At 46.0% G+C, this 15,440-nt stretch overlaps 1 protein-coding gene across 1 annotated transcript in view; it reads left to right on the top strand.

Moving 5' to 3' along the window:
- Positions 1-15,440, top strand: part of LOC126428342 (histone-lysine N-methyltransferase 2C-like) — a 440,767-nt gene that overhangs the window by 203,096 nt on the left and 222,231 nt on the right. Inside the window, exons 38-41 of the mRNA XM_050090275.1 lie at positions 900-1,057; positions 1,136-1,246; positions 8,706-8,859; positions 11,295-11,453. Of these exons, the coding sequence (XP_049946232.1) occupies positions 900-1,057; positions 1,136-1,246; positions 8,706-8,859; positions 11,295-11,453 (582 nt within the window). The remainder of the gene's footprint in view (positions 1-899; positions 1,058-1,135; positions 1,247-8,705; positions 8,860-11,294; positions 11,454-15,440) is intronic.

Genomic DNA, 15,440 nt, shown 5'->3' with positions numbered 1-15,440 from the left:
ACACAGTTACAGCCGAAAATGTGGCCGACCTCGTCAATCTCTCGTGACTGCACTCCCGAGACGTGCGTCGGTACCCGTCTGCCCGCACACTCTCCTGACGACATTTGTCGGGCTTCAGACAAATCTCGCATTCGGCGGAGGAGAGAACGCGGTGCTGGTGATTCGCATTCTGCACTCGGTGTTTCTTTGCCTAGTTTCTTTGTGCACCACAGTACTCGGAGTTTGTACTTGTGTTTGTAGCAGACAGTTAGAGGCCGAACTGACCGTGGGGATACGATCGAGTCCTAGCAGAGTTCTGACGGCCTTCCCAGTTGCCCCAAAAAGACAGTTCACAATCCTGTCGCATTCTACCGAGGGTACCCACGAGTTGTCATTCTAGGTGGCAGTCGACGACAGAATGCGAGTGACCGGTAGGAACCACGTGTCACGGTAGCGGTCCGATGTACAGATGACGTCGATTCGGCACACGACTTCCCGTGCCGGCAACCCTTCTGACCGTAAAGTCACAACGGAGTCGTATTCTGAGCTCTAAATGACAGTGTGAGGTACACTAACGGCCCGAAAGGTGTACACGAGCTGCACCTTCCTGTTCAAAATCGGAGACAACTCCCACTGCCGAACTGCACCGAGAATGCAGATCTACATTCACCGTCATTGCACAGCATTCACAGGTCGCAATTTCCCGAGATCGGTAGTGTGTAGAGTTTTCCGATCGAAAGACGGGAACTTCTAGTCGTGTCGGTTGCGAGAAAGTATTTTTGGGCAATTAATGTAGAGAAACGTGCACTCACCTCCGTAATAGTCGGTACGTACCGGCACCGCTACTCGACCCCCACACCCGAATGCGGCACTTTCCCCATTGGGATCTCCCGCCCCTTTACACTCTGCTCTCCCCGCAGCTGTGATCCACCACCAGCAACAGCAGCAGCGCCTGCAGCTGCGGCCCGCCGGCCCGCAGCGCGTCGTGTCGGTGGCTCCGGCGACCGGCCAGCGCCTGGGCCTCGCCCCGCCACCTCCGCCCTACCCGGGGCCGCCGCCCCCGTACCCGGGTCAGCAGGTGAGTGAACGCCGTGAACCGCAGTCCGCACGTGCGCCGCGTTCTCACACCGGAGGTGACCGCCGCGCTCGCCCGCAGGTGCAGGTGAGCCTGCGCAACCTGATGCCTCCGAGGGCGCAGACGCCGGCACCCCAACCTCAGCCGCAAGGTGCAGCCGTCGTCCAGCCGCGCAGGCCACTGCTGCTACAGGTGAGGAGGCTCCCAGTGTGCCCACTGCGAATCCCGACCTGCTCGGTACGTGTGTGGCTTCCCACTTGTTAGCGTAAGGTGGTCTCGGCACTGCTAGGTGCGGGGTAGGGGTGCAAAGGGGTTGAAAGTGAAAACAATTTCTAGCGACCTCTGTGTGGTTGCCTGAAAATTACTTGTCTGGCATACAGTGCCATCTGTTTTTGCTCTTTTCTTGGCATGTGAGTGAAGTGGCCAGTATTTAAAAGTTACAGCCAAAGATCTTGGCAGCAGCTGCCAAGGTTGGGAGGGAGACTAGTGCGTATTGTATGCTCCGTGTTATTTCATCTGTACACTGAATGAGGTGTGCAGGTGCAGTAAAGTACAGGGGGCGGGGAGGGGGGGGGGGGGGGGGGACAAACTTTGGGTTTGCCAATGACCTTTTAATTCTGGCAGAGATGGCAGAGGACTCAAAAGATTAGTTGCACGGAATCAGTAGTATCTCGAAAAAAGATTGTAAGCCGAACATCGACAAAAGCTAAATGACGGTAACACAGTGTAGCCATTTAATTCGAGCAGTGCTGAGGGAATTAGATTAGGAAATGAAATGCTAAAAGTAGTAGACCACTTTCACTATTCGAGGAGCAGAGTAACTGATGACAGCTGTAGTAGAGAGGATATGAAATACTGGTTGAAATAGTGAGAAAAGCATTGCTGAAAAGGGGAAATTTACTAACTTGAATGTAACTCAAGTGTAAGGAATGTTTCCTGGTGGGAATTGGTGAATAGTATAGCTTTAGCCAGAAGTGAAATGTTGAGTATAAACAGTTTGTATTAGCTGTAAAATGGGCTACCATGGAAGAACGTTGAGAATTAAATGTGTAGACTCAGTAACTGATGAAAGGATTGGGAGCAAAACAAATTTGTGGTACAGTCTGACCGAAAGAAGGAACTGATTGATAGGAAAGATCCTTAGGCACCTAGGAATAGTCAGGAGGGAAGAGAATGTGTGTGTGGAGGACTTAAATATCGTGGTTCGGTTTCTCGCTTACGGGCACTCGACGGCGAGGATATTGGCTTTAAATACTGTGGAGGCAGACCCGAGCTTGGGGGTAGTATGCAGTCTCGAGTGGATGTAAGTTGCAATAGCTGTGCAGTGACAGAGATAACTGGCGTGGAGATTCGCATCAAATCAGTCTTCAGACTGAATGTCGCAGCAGTAGGGAGGATGTCCGGTTAAACAGTTCATTACTTTTCAGTTGTGCAGTGGAAGGCCACGCATTGTGATCTTCTTGCTATGAAGGCAGCTTGTTCTTTATCCTCCATTTCCTTAAACTCCTTATTAAAATAAATGTTTAGTAATCCTTCCATAAAGACTGCTAAATGTTTGAGCCACAGTTATTTCTCTGAGGCAACAGTTTGTTGCGAAAGCTTGAATTTTGTGTGTGTGTGTGTGTGTGTGTGTGTGTGTGTGTGTGTGTGTGTGTGTCTACACACACACACACACACACACACACACACACACACACACACACACACACATGATATGGTTATAATAGAGGGAAACATTCCACGATCTCTGCCTACGTAGATCAACACCTTCAACCCATTACGTGCAGTCTCCCATCCTTCATCAAAGACACCAACCACTTTCTCGAACGCCTGGAATCCTTACCCAATCCGTTACCCCCAGAAACCATCCCTGTAACCGTTGATGCCACTTCCTTGTACACAAATATCCCGCACGTCCAGGGCCTCGCTGCGATGGAGCACTTCCTTTCACGCCGATCACCTGCCACCCTACCTAAAACCTCTTTCCTCATTACCTTAGCCAGCTTCATCCTGAACCACAACTTCTTCACTTTTGAAGGCCAGACATACCAACAATTAAAGGGAACAGCCATGGGTACCAGGATGGCCCCTTCGTACGCCAACCTATTCATGGGTCGCTTAGAGGAAGCCTTCTTGGTTACCCAGGCCTGCCAACCGAAAGTTTGGTACAGATTTATTGATGACATCTTCATGATCTGGACTCAAAGTGAAGAAGAACTCCAGAATTTCCTCTCCAACCTCAACTCCTTTGGTTCCATCAGATTCACCTGGTCCTACTCCAAATCCCATGCCACCTTCCTTGATGTTGACCTCCACCTGTCCAATGGCCAGCTTCACACGTCCGTCCACATCAAACATACCAACAAGCAGCAGTACCTCCATTACGACAGCTGCCACCCATTCCACATCAAACGGTCCCTTCCCTACAGCCTAGGTCTTCGTGGCAAACGAATCTGCTCCAGTCCGGAATCCCTGAAGCATTACACCAACAACCTGACAACAGCTTTCGCATCCCGCAACTACCCTCCCAACCTGGTACAGAAGCAAATAACCAGAGCCACTTCCTCATCCTCTCAAACCCAGAACCTCCCACAGAAGAACCACAAAAGTGCCCCACTTGTGACAGGATACTTCCCGGGACTGGATCAGATTCTGAATGTGGCTCTCCAGCAGGGATACGACTTCCTCAAATCCTGCCCAGAAATGAGATCCATCCTTCATGAAATCCTTCCCACTCCACCAAGAGTGTCTTTCCGCCGTCCACCTAACCTTCGTAACCTCTTAGTTCATACCTATGAAATCCCCAAACCACCTTCCCTACCCTCTGGCTCCTACCCTTGTAACCGCCCCCGGTGTAAAACCTGTCCCATGCACCCTCCCACCACCACCTACTCCAGTCCTGTAACCCGGAAGGTGTACACGATCAAAGGCAGAGCCACGTGTGAAAGCACCCACGTGATCTACCAACTGACCTGCCTACACTGTGACGCATTCTATGTGGGAATGACCAGCAACAACCTGTCCATTCGCATGAATGGACACAGGCAGACAGTGTTTGTTGGTAATGAGGATCACCCTGTAGCTAAACATGCCTTGGTGCACGGCCAGCACATCTTGGCACAGTGTTACACCGTCCGGGTTATCTGGATACTTCCCACTAACACCAACCTATCCGAACTCTGGAGATGGGAACTTGCTCTTCAATATATCCTCTCTTCCCGTTATCCACCAGGCCTCAATCTCCGCTAATTTCAAGTTGCCGCCACTCATACCTCACCTGTCATTCAACAACATCTTTGCCTCTGCACTTCTGCCTCGACTGACATCTCTGCCCAAACTCTTTGTCTTTAAATATGTCTGCTTGTGTCTGTATATGTGTGGATGGATATGTGTGTGTGTGCGAGTGTATACCTGTCCTTTTTTCCCCCTAAGGTAAGTCTTTCCGCTCCCGGGATTGGAATGACTCCTTACCCTCTCCCTTAAAACCCACATCCTTTCGTCTTTCCCTCTCCTTCCCTCTTTCCTGATGAGGCAATAGTTTGTTGCGAAAGCTGAATTTTGTGTGTATGTTTGTGTTTGTTTGTGTGTCTGTCGACCTGCCAACACTTTCATTTGGTAAGTCATATATATATATATATATATATAAGTCATATATATATATATGACTTACCAAATGAAAGTGTTGGCAGGTCGACAGACACACAAACAAACACAAACATACACACAAAATTCAGCTTTCGCAACAAACTGTTGCCTCATCAGGAAAGAGGGAAGGAGAGGGAAAGACGAAAGGATGTGGGTTTTAAGGGAGAGGGTAAGGAGTCATTCCAATCCCGGGAGCGGAAAGACTTACCTTAGGGGGAAAAAAGGACAGGTATACACTCGCGCGCACACACACATATCCATGCACACACACACACACACACATATATATATATATATATATATATATATATATATATACACACACACACACACACACACACACACACAATTCCTTGTCATTTCTACATAAATTATGTAAATACAATGTTAGAGTTTACCTGGTGATCACATGGGGCAACTGTGCTATATGCTCTGATGTATTGTGGGTTTCTTTTGCCTTTCACTGATTTTAACTAAAGTGTGGCATATATATTTATGATTTGTTGATTTAGAATTTGTAGTGAATTTTGTTCACATATAGTAATTAATCTTGTGCCATTGTCATTTACTATATTTTCTCTGTGTGGTATTCCATACTCCAATTGTCATAGTCCTTTTACCCCGCATTTTCTATTTACTATTCCCAGCTGTAATGTCTTAGGTGTTTTAATATTTCTCCCATCTAATGTAAGAGTAGTTTGCCCTATAGCATTGACCCCCCCCCCCCCCCCAAAATAAATAAATAAATAAATAAATAAATAAATAAATAAATAAATAAATAAATAAAAAATAAATAATAATAATAAAAAAAAAAAACAACTGGAGGACCACGTATTTTTATTCGAGGTTGTATGCTTTTAGCCTTTGATGAGACTGTGTCCAGCTATGAGGCAGCAGCTGCGAGTATTATATTTTCTTGGTACCCACCATATCTGTTGACCAGTTAGCTATCTGCCACCATAGAAATAATCACCCAAATTGGACTCAGCAAATTTCTCGTATTTACTTTCTGCGGAGTGTTCTCTATTAGGTTTTACCTGTAGCCCTCAGCCAGTTCTGCTGATAAGACAGTATTAGCCTGCACATATTGACCCACAGTCAAATATATCGAAATTGGTTTGGTCTAGACATCTATTACAGTTCCTAAAGCTGCATTTTACGTTTAGTTGGCCACATAAATGGATTTGAGCAGTTGAGTAACTCAGTAAAAACAGTGCTGAAGTAAAGGAAGATTTGAGGAATATTGTGTATTAGTACACATAAAAATTTCTAGCCTCCCAGTTTTGTGCACTTATTCGTCTGGGAATGTTACATTATTTGTTGCGTGTACAAAAATCGTGAGAGTGAGAAGTATATACATATACAGACATCCTCTGCAAACCACTGCAAAGTGCACGGCAGAGGATACTTAGCACGGAACCCCACATTAGGATCTCTTCCAATCGTGTACGGAGTTTGTGAGGAATGTCCCTTCGATTGCCCCTTTGCCTGCCACGACCCTAAAATGTGTACTCGCGGTCCCCGCAGTAGCGATAAGCGGGGAGCTGAAGGATACGCCTAGTTCTCTGTTATCTGACTGTACTCGTTTTTGACTACGAAAGACAAACTGTCATACTGTGAACTTGAGATGTTTCGAGTGAAGTAGAACACAGCTTTAATAAAACCTTTTAGGTCTTCCAGCTGCATCAAAATGTCGAACTCTGTGAGGTTACGGCTGAGCATTTCGTGACCTTCTGTACTCGAGTGCTGTGTAATTGTCGACTATCTCTGTATATAACAGTGATGTTGCTAGGCTCACTTATACCTACTTTCAGCAGCCGAAACTCTGTTCTCGCTGATAGACACACAAAAAAGTAGAAAAACTGACATGAGTAATCTCGGTCTCCTTTCGCCCTCACGCCTCTCAGTGCGGAGCCCGAGCTGGTGCCTCTTTCCTGACAGTTCCAGTAGATGTGTTTTGTCTTTTCTACTTTTTAAGTGTCTACAACAGTATACTGAAGTTCTTCCTTATTCTAGGCGTGCTACTGTGGGACGGTAGGTCCGCAGCTGTTCAGTACTGAGGAAATTAGGTAATTTTTTATTCCGTCCATCCACCGATACAAATTTCAGCTCTATCGGTTACCAGTTTCGGGCTGACACACCCATTCTCAAACCACACACCTCGCTATTAACTGTAATTATTCGTACGTATGGTGCCAAAACGCAAAGCAAAGAGTACAGTGGGCAACGAGTGATCCTAGACTGTGCGTGTGTTGCTACTGGCTGACTGCTGAGTGTCAGGAGCAGCAGACATACAGGCTGAGATTGGTGAAGGCGCTTGTTGCCAGTGTATACTTCAGTCTGCCATTTGACCCCATATTGTTTGATTAATAACGAGATGTGCGTCAGCCTGAAACTGGTAACAACTACAGCTGAATTTTATATCAGTGCAACTAAGACAGACGAAATAGAAAATTATTGAATTCCCTCAATTCTGAATTTCACATACGGAAGTTAAGTTCGACCTCGTAAGTGTACACTTTTTCTAGAGTGAATAGTCCTGTCTGCATGCATATCTGTATATAGCTGTGCTACCAGTTGTGGCTACTCGAGTTACTGTTTTACCCTCACTTATGCTGCATCTCTTTGACATCTTGACCACTGAATACCGAGTGGCCGTGTGTCTACCTTACGACAAAGACTTTGGCGAACACAATTTGATAACAGTCGAAACTTCACCTGTTCTTTCAGGTGCGGTCGTACAGGGTTTATCGTAATTAGTGGCTCAAACGCATACAGTTGAAAAGTACACGATACTAGAAGCAAAAAGTCTCGGTAATCGTAGGGTCGAAAATACGTACCTTCAGAGCTGAGAGCAATTTTTCATCTTAGATACTGTGAAATAAATCTCTTCTGCTACAAGTTCTTTGCTTTCCATATTTTGTGAAGTGTTAGTATGAAACAAAATAAGAAAAAAATGTCCAGCAAACGTATGCTGTAAAACACGTGTACCTTAAAAGTTGAGTGCTTGATCGTTAGAGGAGTTGTATTTCAAAGTAGCAGAGATGAACGAGTGCTCGTAGCCCCTAAGGAATGCATTTTAGACTACTTGTTTACTGGACTTTTTTTTTCTTATTTTGGTCCATACTACCAGTTCTCATAATACGGAAAGAAAAGAACTTGCCCTAGAAGAGATTTGTTTCACAGTATTGAAAATGAAAAATTGCTCGTAGCTTGTAAGTATGCATATTTGACCCTATGTTTACAGAGACTTTTTTACTTCTAGTATTGTGTACTTTCAACTCTATGCGTTTAGGCCATTAATTATGATACACCCTGCGTAGTGTATACTGTCTGCCAGAAAAACCTGTCTTGACAGAATGCTTAGTAAGAAACAAATGACAGTGTGCACATTTAAAGTCAAAAGTGGCTAGCTTTTGAATTAGTATAGTAAATGAAGTTACAGAAATTAAGCAAAAAAAGTGTGTGCTTTAGTTTTCTTAGGTCTGTCCACATTCGTTCCTTTTAATATGTGTCAGGGCGCTGATGACCTCGATGTTGAGCGCTCATAAGCCCCAACACACCACCACCACCACCACGGGCAAGTGCTCTACCATCTGAGCTACCGAAGCACGACTCCCACTCGGTACTCACAGCTTTACTTCTGCCAGTACCTCGTCTCCTACCTTCCAAACTTTACAGAAGCCCTCCTGCGAACCTTGCAGAACTAGCACTCCTGAAAGAAAGGATATTGCGGAGACATGGCTTAGCCACAGCCTGGGACATGTTCCCAGAATGAGATTTCCACTCTGCAGTGGAGTGTGCGCTGATATGAAACTTTCTGGCAGATTAAAACTGTAACAGTGCCGAGTGGCACGGATGTTCTGTAGCTGGAGGCTGTGCGGAACAGGAGTGAAGCTCGACAGACAGAATGGCACTAATGCTAGGAGTGTTCAGTTCTTTATCTTATCGGAAGGCCTATAAGGTGTGAGCTCGTATTGACAAACAGTAGTCTGTCCAACTGCAGGAGCAGCCCCTGCTGCTGGAGGAACTCCTCGAGCAGGAGAAACGTGAGCAGCAGCAGCAGCAGCAACAACAGCAACAGCAACAACAGCAGGAGGGGCCCGAGGCCGACTTCTCCACGGGGGCCGCCGGCGTCACACCGCAGTCTCCCCAGCAAGGTAAGGCTACCCCACACACTCTGTCTTAGAAACTTAATATAGCACGGTGTCAGAGAGTTGTGGGTTGACTGCAAATAAAAGTGACCACTCACTGCAGTAGAGTCGAGGGAGAAATTTTACTGAGTGAGACTGTTTTTTGTTCGAAATAACACTTCTTTCCGTACAAATGTAATTTGCTAATGTCTTCCCCTCAAATCTAATCCACAGCCTTTCCTCCTGCTACAACACTTATTTTTCCTCTTACACATTTTCGATGTAGCCGTGTCTCTCTTCGAAAGATACTTTCTGTGCAACTAACTCGTTTAACTATAATGTATTATCTTCCTCTTCATTTGTATCTACTTTTTGCAAAGTGTTTTTTTTGCACGTGACACGTTATTCTTCCTTCCATTAGGTTGAGCGAGATCCCTTGGTGTAGCGTTGCCAATGTCGGTTACCGTCTACAGTCCTTGTGAGTTAATATTTTTGTTTCCCCTATGTCGAGAAGTAGTGTTCTGTGCAGTGCCGCTGTACTGTATCCACAAAACACTTGCGGTTCTTCACAAGTTAGCACATTTTCTTCATCTGACAATATGACCTTTGTCAATGCTTAGATGCTGCATTTAAAGACAGTTATGTATTTGACACTGAGGAACCTTCAACAGTCTCCATGTAGTGTGAATCTGGGACTTGATGATGTTCACACAGCTGAAACTAGTTGTTTGTGAATGAATATTCACTATATGGTCTTTTTGTGGTACAGTGATGCTGTTTTTTAAATGCATTGAAACTTTGCAACACCGTCTACGGAAAGATGATTTCCCATTACATAAACAATTTTCGTATAGCTGTGTTATTAGTGAGAAAAAGCAGTTTCTGTTCTTCATCATTACTTTCTACTTTGTCACTTTCTTATTCGTCATCCTTATTATTTCTACCTCCTCTGCCACCTCATTCTTCTTGGTGGGGGTGAGAGAAAACAGTTCCTGTGGGAAACAAGTGGCAGATTGGCCTTAAGTTTCATTTGTCCTCGTACGGTGGCTGTCGCATTAGCAATACACTTTCTTGAATGGCCTCATTCTTTTACACTATGGTTGAGAGGCAGCAGTTGAGCAGTAAATGCATTGGATTCAGTTTTGAGACTATTACGAAACAGCTGCTTTCAGCATCTAAGGTAAGACATCCTGCAAACACAAAAAAAAATTAATTTGGATTTTCTTGTGCGTATAGATAGAAATATATACAAACGAAGTTGGGAAAATGCTGAGAGAGTTCTCAAATAAGGCACTTTCTGGGTCATTATTTTCCACCAGCCTCTGAGGATGTTAAAGGTAGTTGGGTGTGAAACTCTAACCTTCCTTCCCTTTGTGTTTGCTTCTGTAGCTTTTATACTAAATCAGATTCCAAAGAAATGAAATTTATGCCACAACTGGACTACAATAAGGGATCCGTTGTCGGAACGTGTCCCGAGGCGTCGAGGAATTGTCAGTTCCGTACTGCAGTGCAGAGAACTTCTGGTGGTTGGAGGGAACAGTGGGGTGTTGTTGTGCAAGACTCGCACTCCCCCTCGATTCTTGAACTTATGCAAAGTTGCTTTGCCGGTCTTCTTTTCAGGATAGTCAGCTGCAATGGTCTACCCCACTTCTTCTCCGTAGATAGGATGCTGTTGTGGAGGAATTTTCTCTTCTCTTAAAATAACCCCGTACACTCGAGATACTTTGAACTCAGTCCCACTATATTTTCACAACAGACAACAGTTTTCACATACAGGAATCATTTTTCATAAGTTCACCAATTTCCGGTCGATCGGATACTATTACATATTTTTTACCACAAATACAGTATTATAAATCTTTCAAAGTTCTAGTAAGTCCACCATCCTGACCTCACAAAAGTAAGTGGATAATTAAGATAAGTGTCTTTTCTTTTCCTTTCAACAACGTTCAACTGTTCCTAATAATGACTGACGAAGCACCGTCACGGAGTAAGGTGCGCTCGTTCCTAGTGCTGGGCGTGTAACTTCTGAGGTGAGCGCTGCGGATACCTGCCCGCGCCGATCGACCACCCGGTACACACCGGTCCTGCACACACAATCGTGGCGCAGTAGACACAGCTCCACTTTCACACACTCGTCTGTAAAATAACGCGTGTTCGAGATGTCGGAAATACGAGTGTCTCTAGAATTTCCCCCAAAATTCTCGAGGCACTACAAACTGTTGGGGTGGGGAGTAAAACTTGCAGAGGGAGATAAAGATTTGACTACAGTAAGCAGGTTCTTAAATGAATGTGAACTGCAGAAGTTGCACAGAGAGGAGGGGACTCACACAAGAGAGACTGAAGTAGAGAGTTGCAGCAAACCAGTCTCCAAGCTGAAGACGGCTACAGTGTCGGACGACGTCGTACTGTGCAGACCGACTGTGACTTACTCCACGCTGGGATACTCTCTCCCGTTCCAGGACAAGGTGCACTCCCGAGCCCGGGAGGCCTGCGTCAGCAGTTCCTGGCCGGCGGCGTGCGGCCGGCAGTCCCCACCTCTCAGCAGTCACTGGGTACCGGGGCCACCACGGCGCGGCCTCCTCCGCCACCCCAGGGTCCGCCATCCGGAGAAGCTGCCGGTACGTATGCTCCGCCTCCCTGACGTAATAGTGACAGTGTGTATCTTGCCTTATACCACGTAACAAATCCTGACAGAGGGGGCAAACGGGCCGTCCGTGTGCGGTACAGGGGCAGCTGTCGCCCGTAAAGGAGTCGACGTATCCGGGTTACAGTACGCGACTGTTAGTAAGGATGATGGCGTATCTGAAAGTTCACGAGGAGCACTCGTGATGTGGCACAGATAATACGCAAAGTGTGGGAAGTGGCACTGTGTCCTGCAAAATGTTTTTGTAGTCGCTAAACTTTCCAGTTCGTCTGCGGCTCACCATCTGACAGCCGTGCGAAGCCTTCAGACAGAGTGTCTCGTCGGCAGTCTAGGTACTGTGCGCGCGTCGAGAGCCGTGGGGTGCACGCACCCAGTCACATTAATGTTACTGCCACCTACGTTTGCAATAACCACTCGCACGTGGCAGGCAGCAGCACTAGCAGAAGACAATATATAAAGTGTGACGGGGCAGATGAGAAAAGAGTGCGTAGTTGTCATAATGCAGAAGTGGACATCCGAAAGGGCACAGTCGTCAGCTTTCACCCACGGGTGAAATGGCTAAGTTTGTTGACTGTTCGTGTTCCACCACGGTTAAAGCACACTGTGTGTGGCAAAAGTGGCACTATCCGAAACTGACGCCGTAGCATCCGCAGTGCATGACGGGTCGCAGACGGGTGGGAACGACGGCTACGGGAATGTGTACGGGCGAATAGACGTGCGACCGACCGGTCAGCCGAACTTAGGGTCAACCGGCAGTGGCTCCTCGGTAACACTCGAGCAGACGCTGTCGGACAATGTCGGCGCACGTCGGCCTACGCAGCGGGTGCCTCGTCTGCACACCTGTGTCGGCTCCCGTCCATTTGCGACAGAGGGTGAATTTGCGTGCCGGTACCACAACTCGACATCTGCCGAGTGGTGACGAGTGGCCTTTTATACTCCTCCAGACGTACGTGCTCGGTGTCTACGGCGTCGGCCATCGGAGCGAACACCCCGCAATAATTGTCGGAAAATTCTGAGTCGAAGGAGGAGTATTACGATCTGGGGAATTCCCCGGGCGATCTCGTCGTTCTGGAAGGCACAGTAGGTCGACACTAGTATGCAGCTATCCTTGAAGGCCGTGACACTTGCACCCGGTCTGCTTTTCCTCGGCGCGACAGCACCTGTCGACAAGACAGTGCAACGTTTCACCCAGCTCACGTCGTACGCGTGCGGTTCGAAGGGCACCGGGACGAGTCGGTTTGAAGAACACCGGAGTGAGTTTACTGCACTCTCTGGCAACCCGGAATTAAACCCAGTTGAGAATCTGGGGCACCACCTCAATTGGGCTGTTCGTGCCACGGATTATCAACTGAGAAACTTAGCGCAGCTGGCCGGGACACTGCACGTTCCCGTAGGAACCTTTCAGAACCGCATTGTTTTCCTGCACGTCCTGCAGTGGTCTGCTCTGCAAACGACGGTTGCTCGGGCTTTCGTCAGGTGGTCATGTTAATGTGACTGGATCGTGTAAATACAAAAGATGCATTTGGGGGTTGATGACATGTGCTGCTAGTATGTGAGCTTCTGTGTCATAGTCACTTCATCATAAAATAAGCCTCTGACAGTGTTATGGATGAAACCGACAGAAGAAATATTAAAGAGGACTAAAGACGCCTGAAAAGGAGTGAGACATTGAAAATTAACTGTTCGACCAGGACATAACACATGGAATTGGTTGTAGGATCTTGAAGTGAGAAACTGGGAAGGAAGCTCAGGCAGTGGTACACTTTGAGGATGGATTTTCACCCTCCAATCCCCTTACTTTTACCTACTTATTTATTTATTTATTTTTTAGAGAACAGAAAAAATTGTTTATGTGCTGTGCATAACATGCACAATGAAATTATAGGTTTCACTGTCACCTTGTGTCCATTAGTGCAATAAAAAATAATAACTTTGTTAAATATGTTTGCTTTCAGTTCTTGTGAGATTTTTGGGAAGTATATAACCTCATTGTAATTATCTGATGTATGAGCTGTCAAAAAAAGGAGTGCAAGTACAGCACACGAATTACATAAAATGAAATGTTTGCTTAACAAAATACAGTGGTCAGAGTGTGTGAATTTGTGTATTGTGGCAGATGTGCATTGTATCTATATTACTAAAACTGTATCCCAGAACTGGGTGTCTGTTGAAGCATATGGGGCATCAGATATTTGGTTTTTAGTATTACTTCTACATCTACATCCGTACTCCACAAGCCACCTGACGGTGTGTGGCGGAGGGTACTTTGAGTACCTCTATCGGTTCTCCCTTCTATTCCAATCTCGTATTGTTCGTGGAAAGAAAGATTGTCGGTATGCCTCTGTGTGGGCTCTAATCTCTCTGATTTTATCCTCACGGTCTCTTCGCGAGATATACGCAGGAGGGAGCAACATACTGCTCGACTCCTCGGTGAAGGTATGTTCTCGAAACTTCGACAAAAGCCCGTACTGAGCTACTGAGCGTCTCTCTTGCAGAGTCTTCCACTGGAGTTTATCTATCATCTCCGTAATGCTTTCGCGATTACTAAATGATCCTGTAACGAAGTGTGCTGCTCTCCGTTTGATCTTCTCCATCTCTTCTATCAACCCTGTCTGGTACGGATCCCATACTGCTGAGCAGTATTCAAGCAGTGGGCGAACAAGCGTACCGTAACCTACTTCCTTTGTTTTCGGATTGCATTTTCTTAGGATTCTTCCAATGAATCTCAGTCTGGCATCTGCTTTACTGACGATCAACTTTATATGATCATTCCATTTTAAATCACTCCTAATGTGTACTCCCAGATAATTTATGGAATTAACTGCTTCCAGTTGCTGACCTGCTATATTGTAGCTAAATGATATGGGATCTTTCTTTCTATGTATTTGCAGCACATTACAGTTGTCTACATTGAGATTGAATTGCCATTCCCTGCAGCATGCGTCAATTCGTTGCATTTCAGTACAACTTTCCATTGTTACAACCTCTCGATATACTACAGCATCATTTGCAAAAAGCCTCAGTGAACTTCCGATGTTATCCACAAGATCATTTATGTATATTGTGAATAGCAACGGTCCTACGGCACTCCCCTGCGGCACACCTGAAATCACTTTTACGTCGGAAGACTTCTCTCCATTGAGAATGACATGCTGCGTTCTGTTATCTAGGAACTCCTCAATCCAATCACACAGTTGGTCTGATAGTCCATATGCTCTTACTTTGTTCATTAAACGACTGCGGGGGACTGTATTGGGCGCCTTGCGGAAGTCGAGAAACACGGCATCTACCTGGGGAAACCGTGTATATGGCCCTCAGTCTCGTGGAAGAATAACATGAGCTGGGTTTCACACGATCGTCTTTTTCGAAACCCGTTCTGGTTCCTACAGAGTAGATTTCTTGTCTCCAGAAAAGTCATTATACTCGAAAACGTATTACAACTGATCGACGTTAGAGATATAGGTCTATAGTTCTGCACATCTGTTCGACGTCCCTTCTTGAAAATGGGGATGACCTGTGCCCTTTTCCAATCCTTTGGAATGCTACGCTCTTCTAGAGACCTACGGTAAACCGCTGCAAGAAGGGGGGCAAGTTCCTTCGCGTACTCTGTGTAAAATCGAACTGGTATCCCAGCAGGTCCAGCGGCCTTTCCTCTTTTGAGCGATTTCAATTGTTTTTCTATCCCTCTGTCATCTATTTCGATATCTACCATTTTGTCATCTGTGCACCAATCTAGAGAAGGAAGAAGAGTGTAGTCTTCCTCTGTGAAACAGAGTATTCTGCATAATTACTGACCACCTTTAAAATGTGCTGTCTCAAGCAAATCATTAAGAGGTACGCATAATTGTATGTCGAACGTTTAATACGTCGTGACAAGTATTACAATTAGAAACTTCGTGTTCGCCTCGATGTGACGCAACTGACGGCTCCCAAAAACGCGGACTTCATTCCTCTAGTAATT

The sequence above is a fragment of the Schistocerca serialis genome, chromosome 12 (assembly GCF_023864345.2).
Source record: "Schistocerca serialis cubense isolate TAMUIC-IGC-003099 chromosome 12, iqSchSeri2.2, whole genome shotgun sequence".
Taxonomy (NCBI): Eukaryota; Metazoa; Arthropoda; class Insecta; order Orthoptera; family Acrididae; genus Schistocerca; species Schistocerca serialis.
Note: the sequence above shows the minus strand (reverse complement) of the source record. Positions and strands in the feature narration are given on the sequence as shown.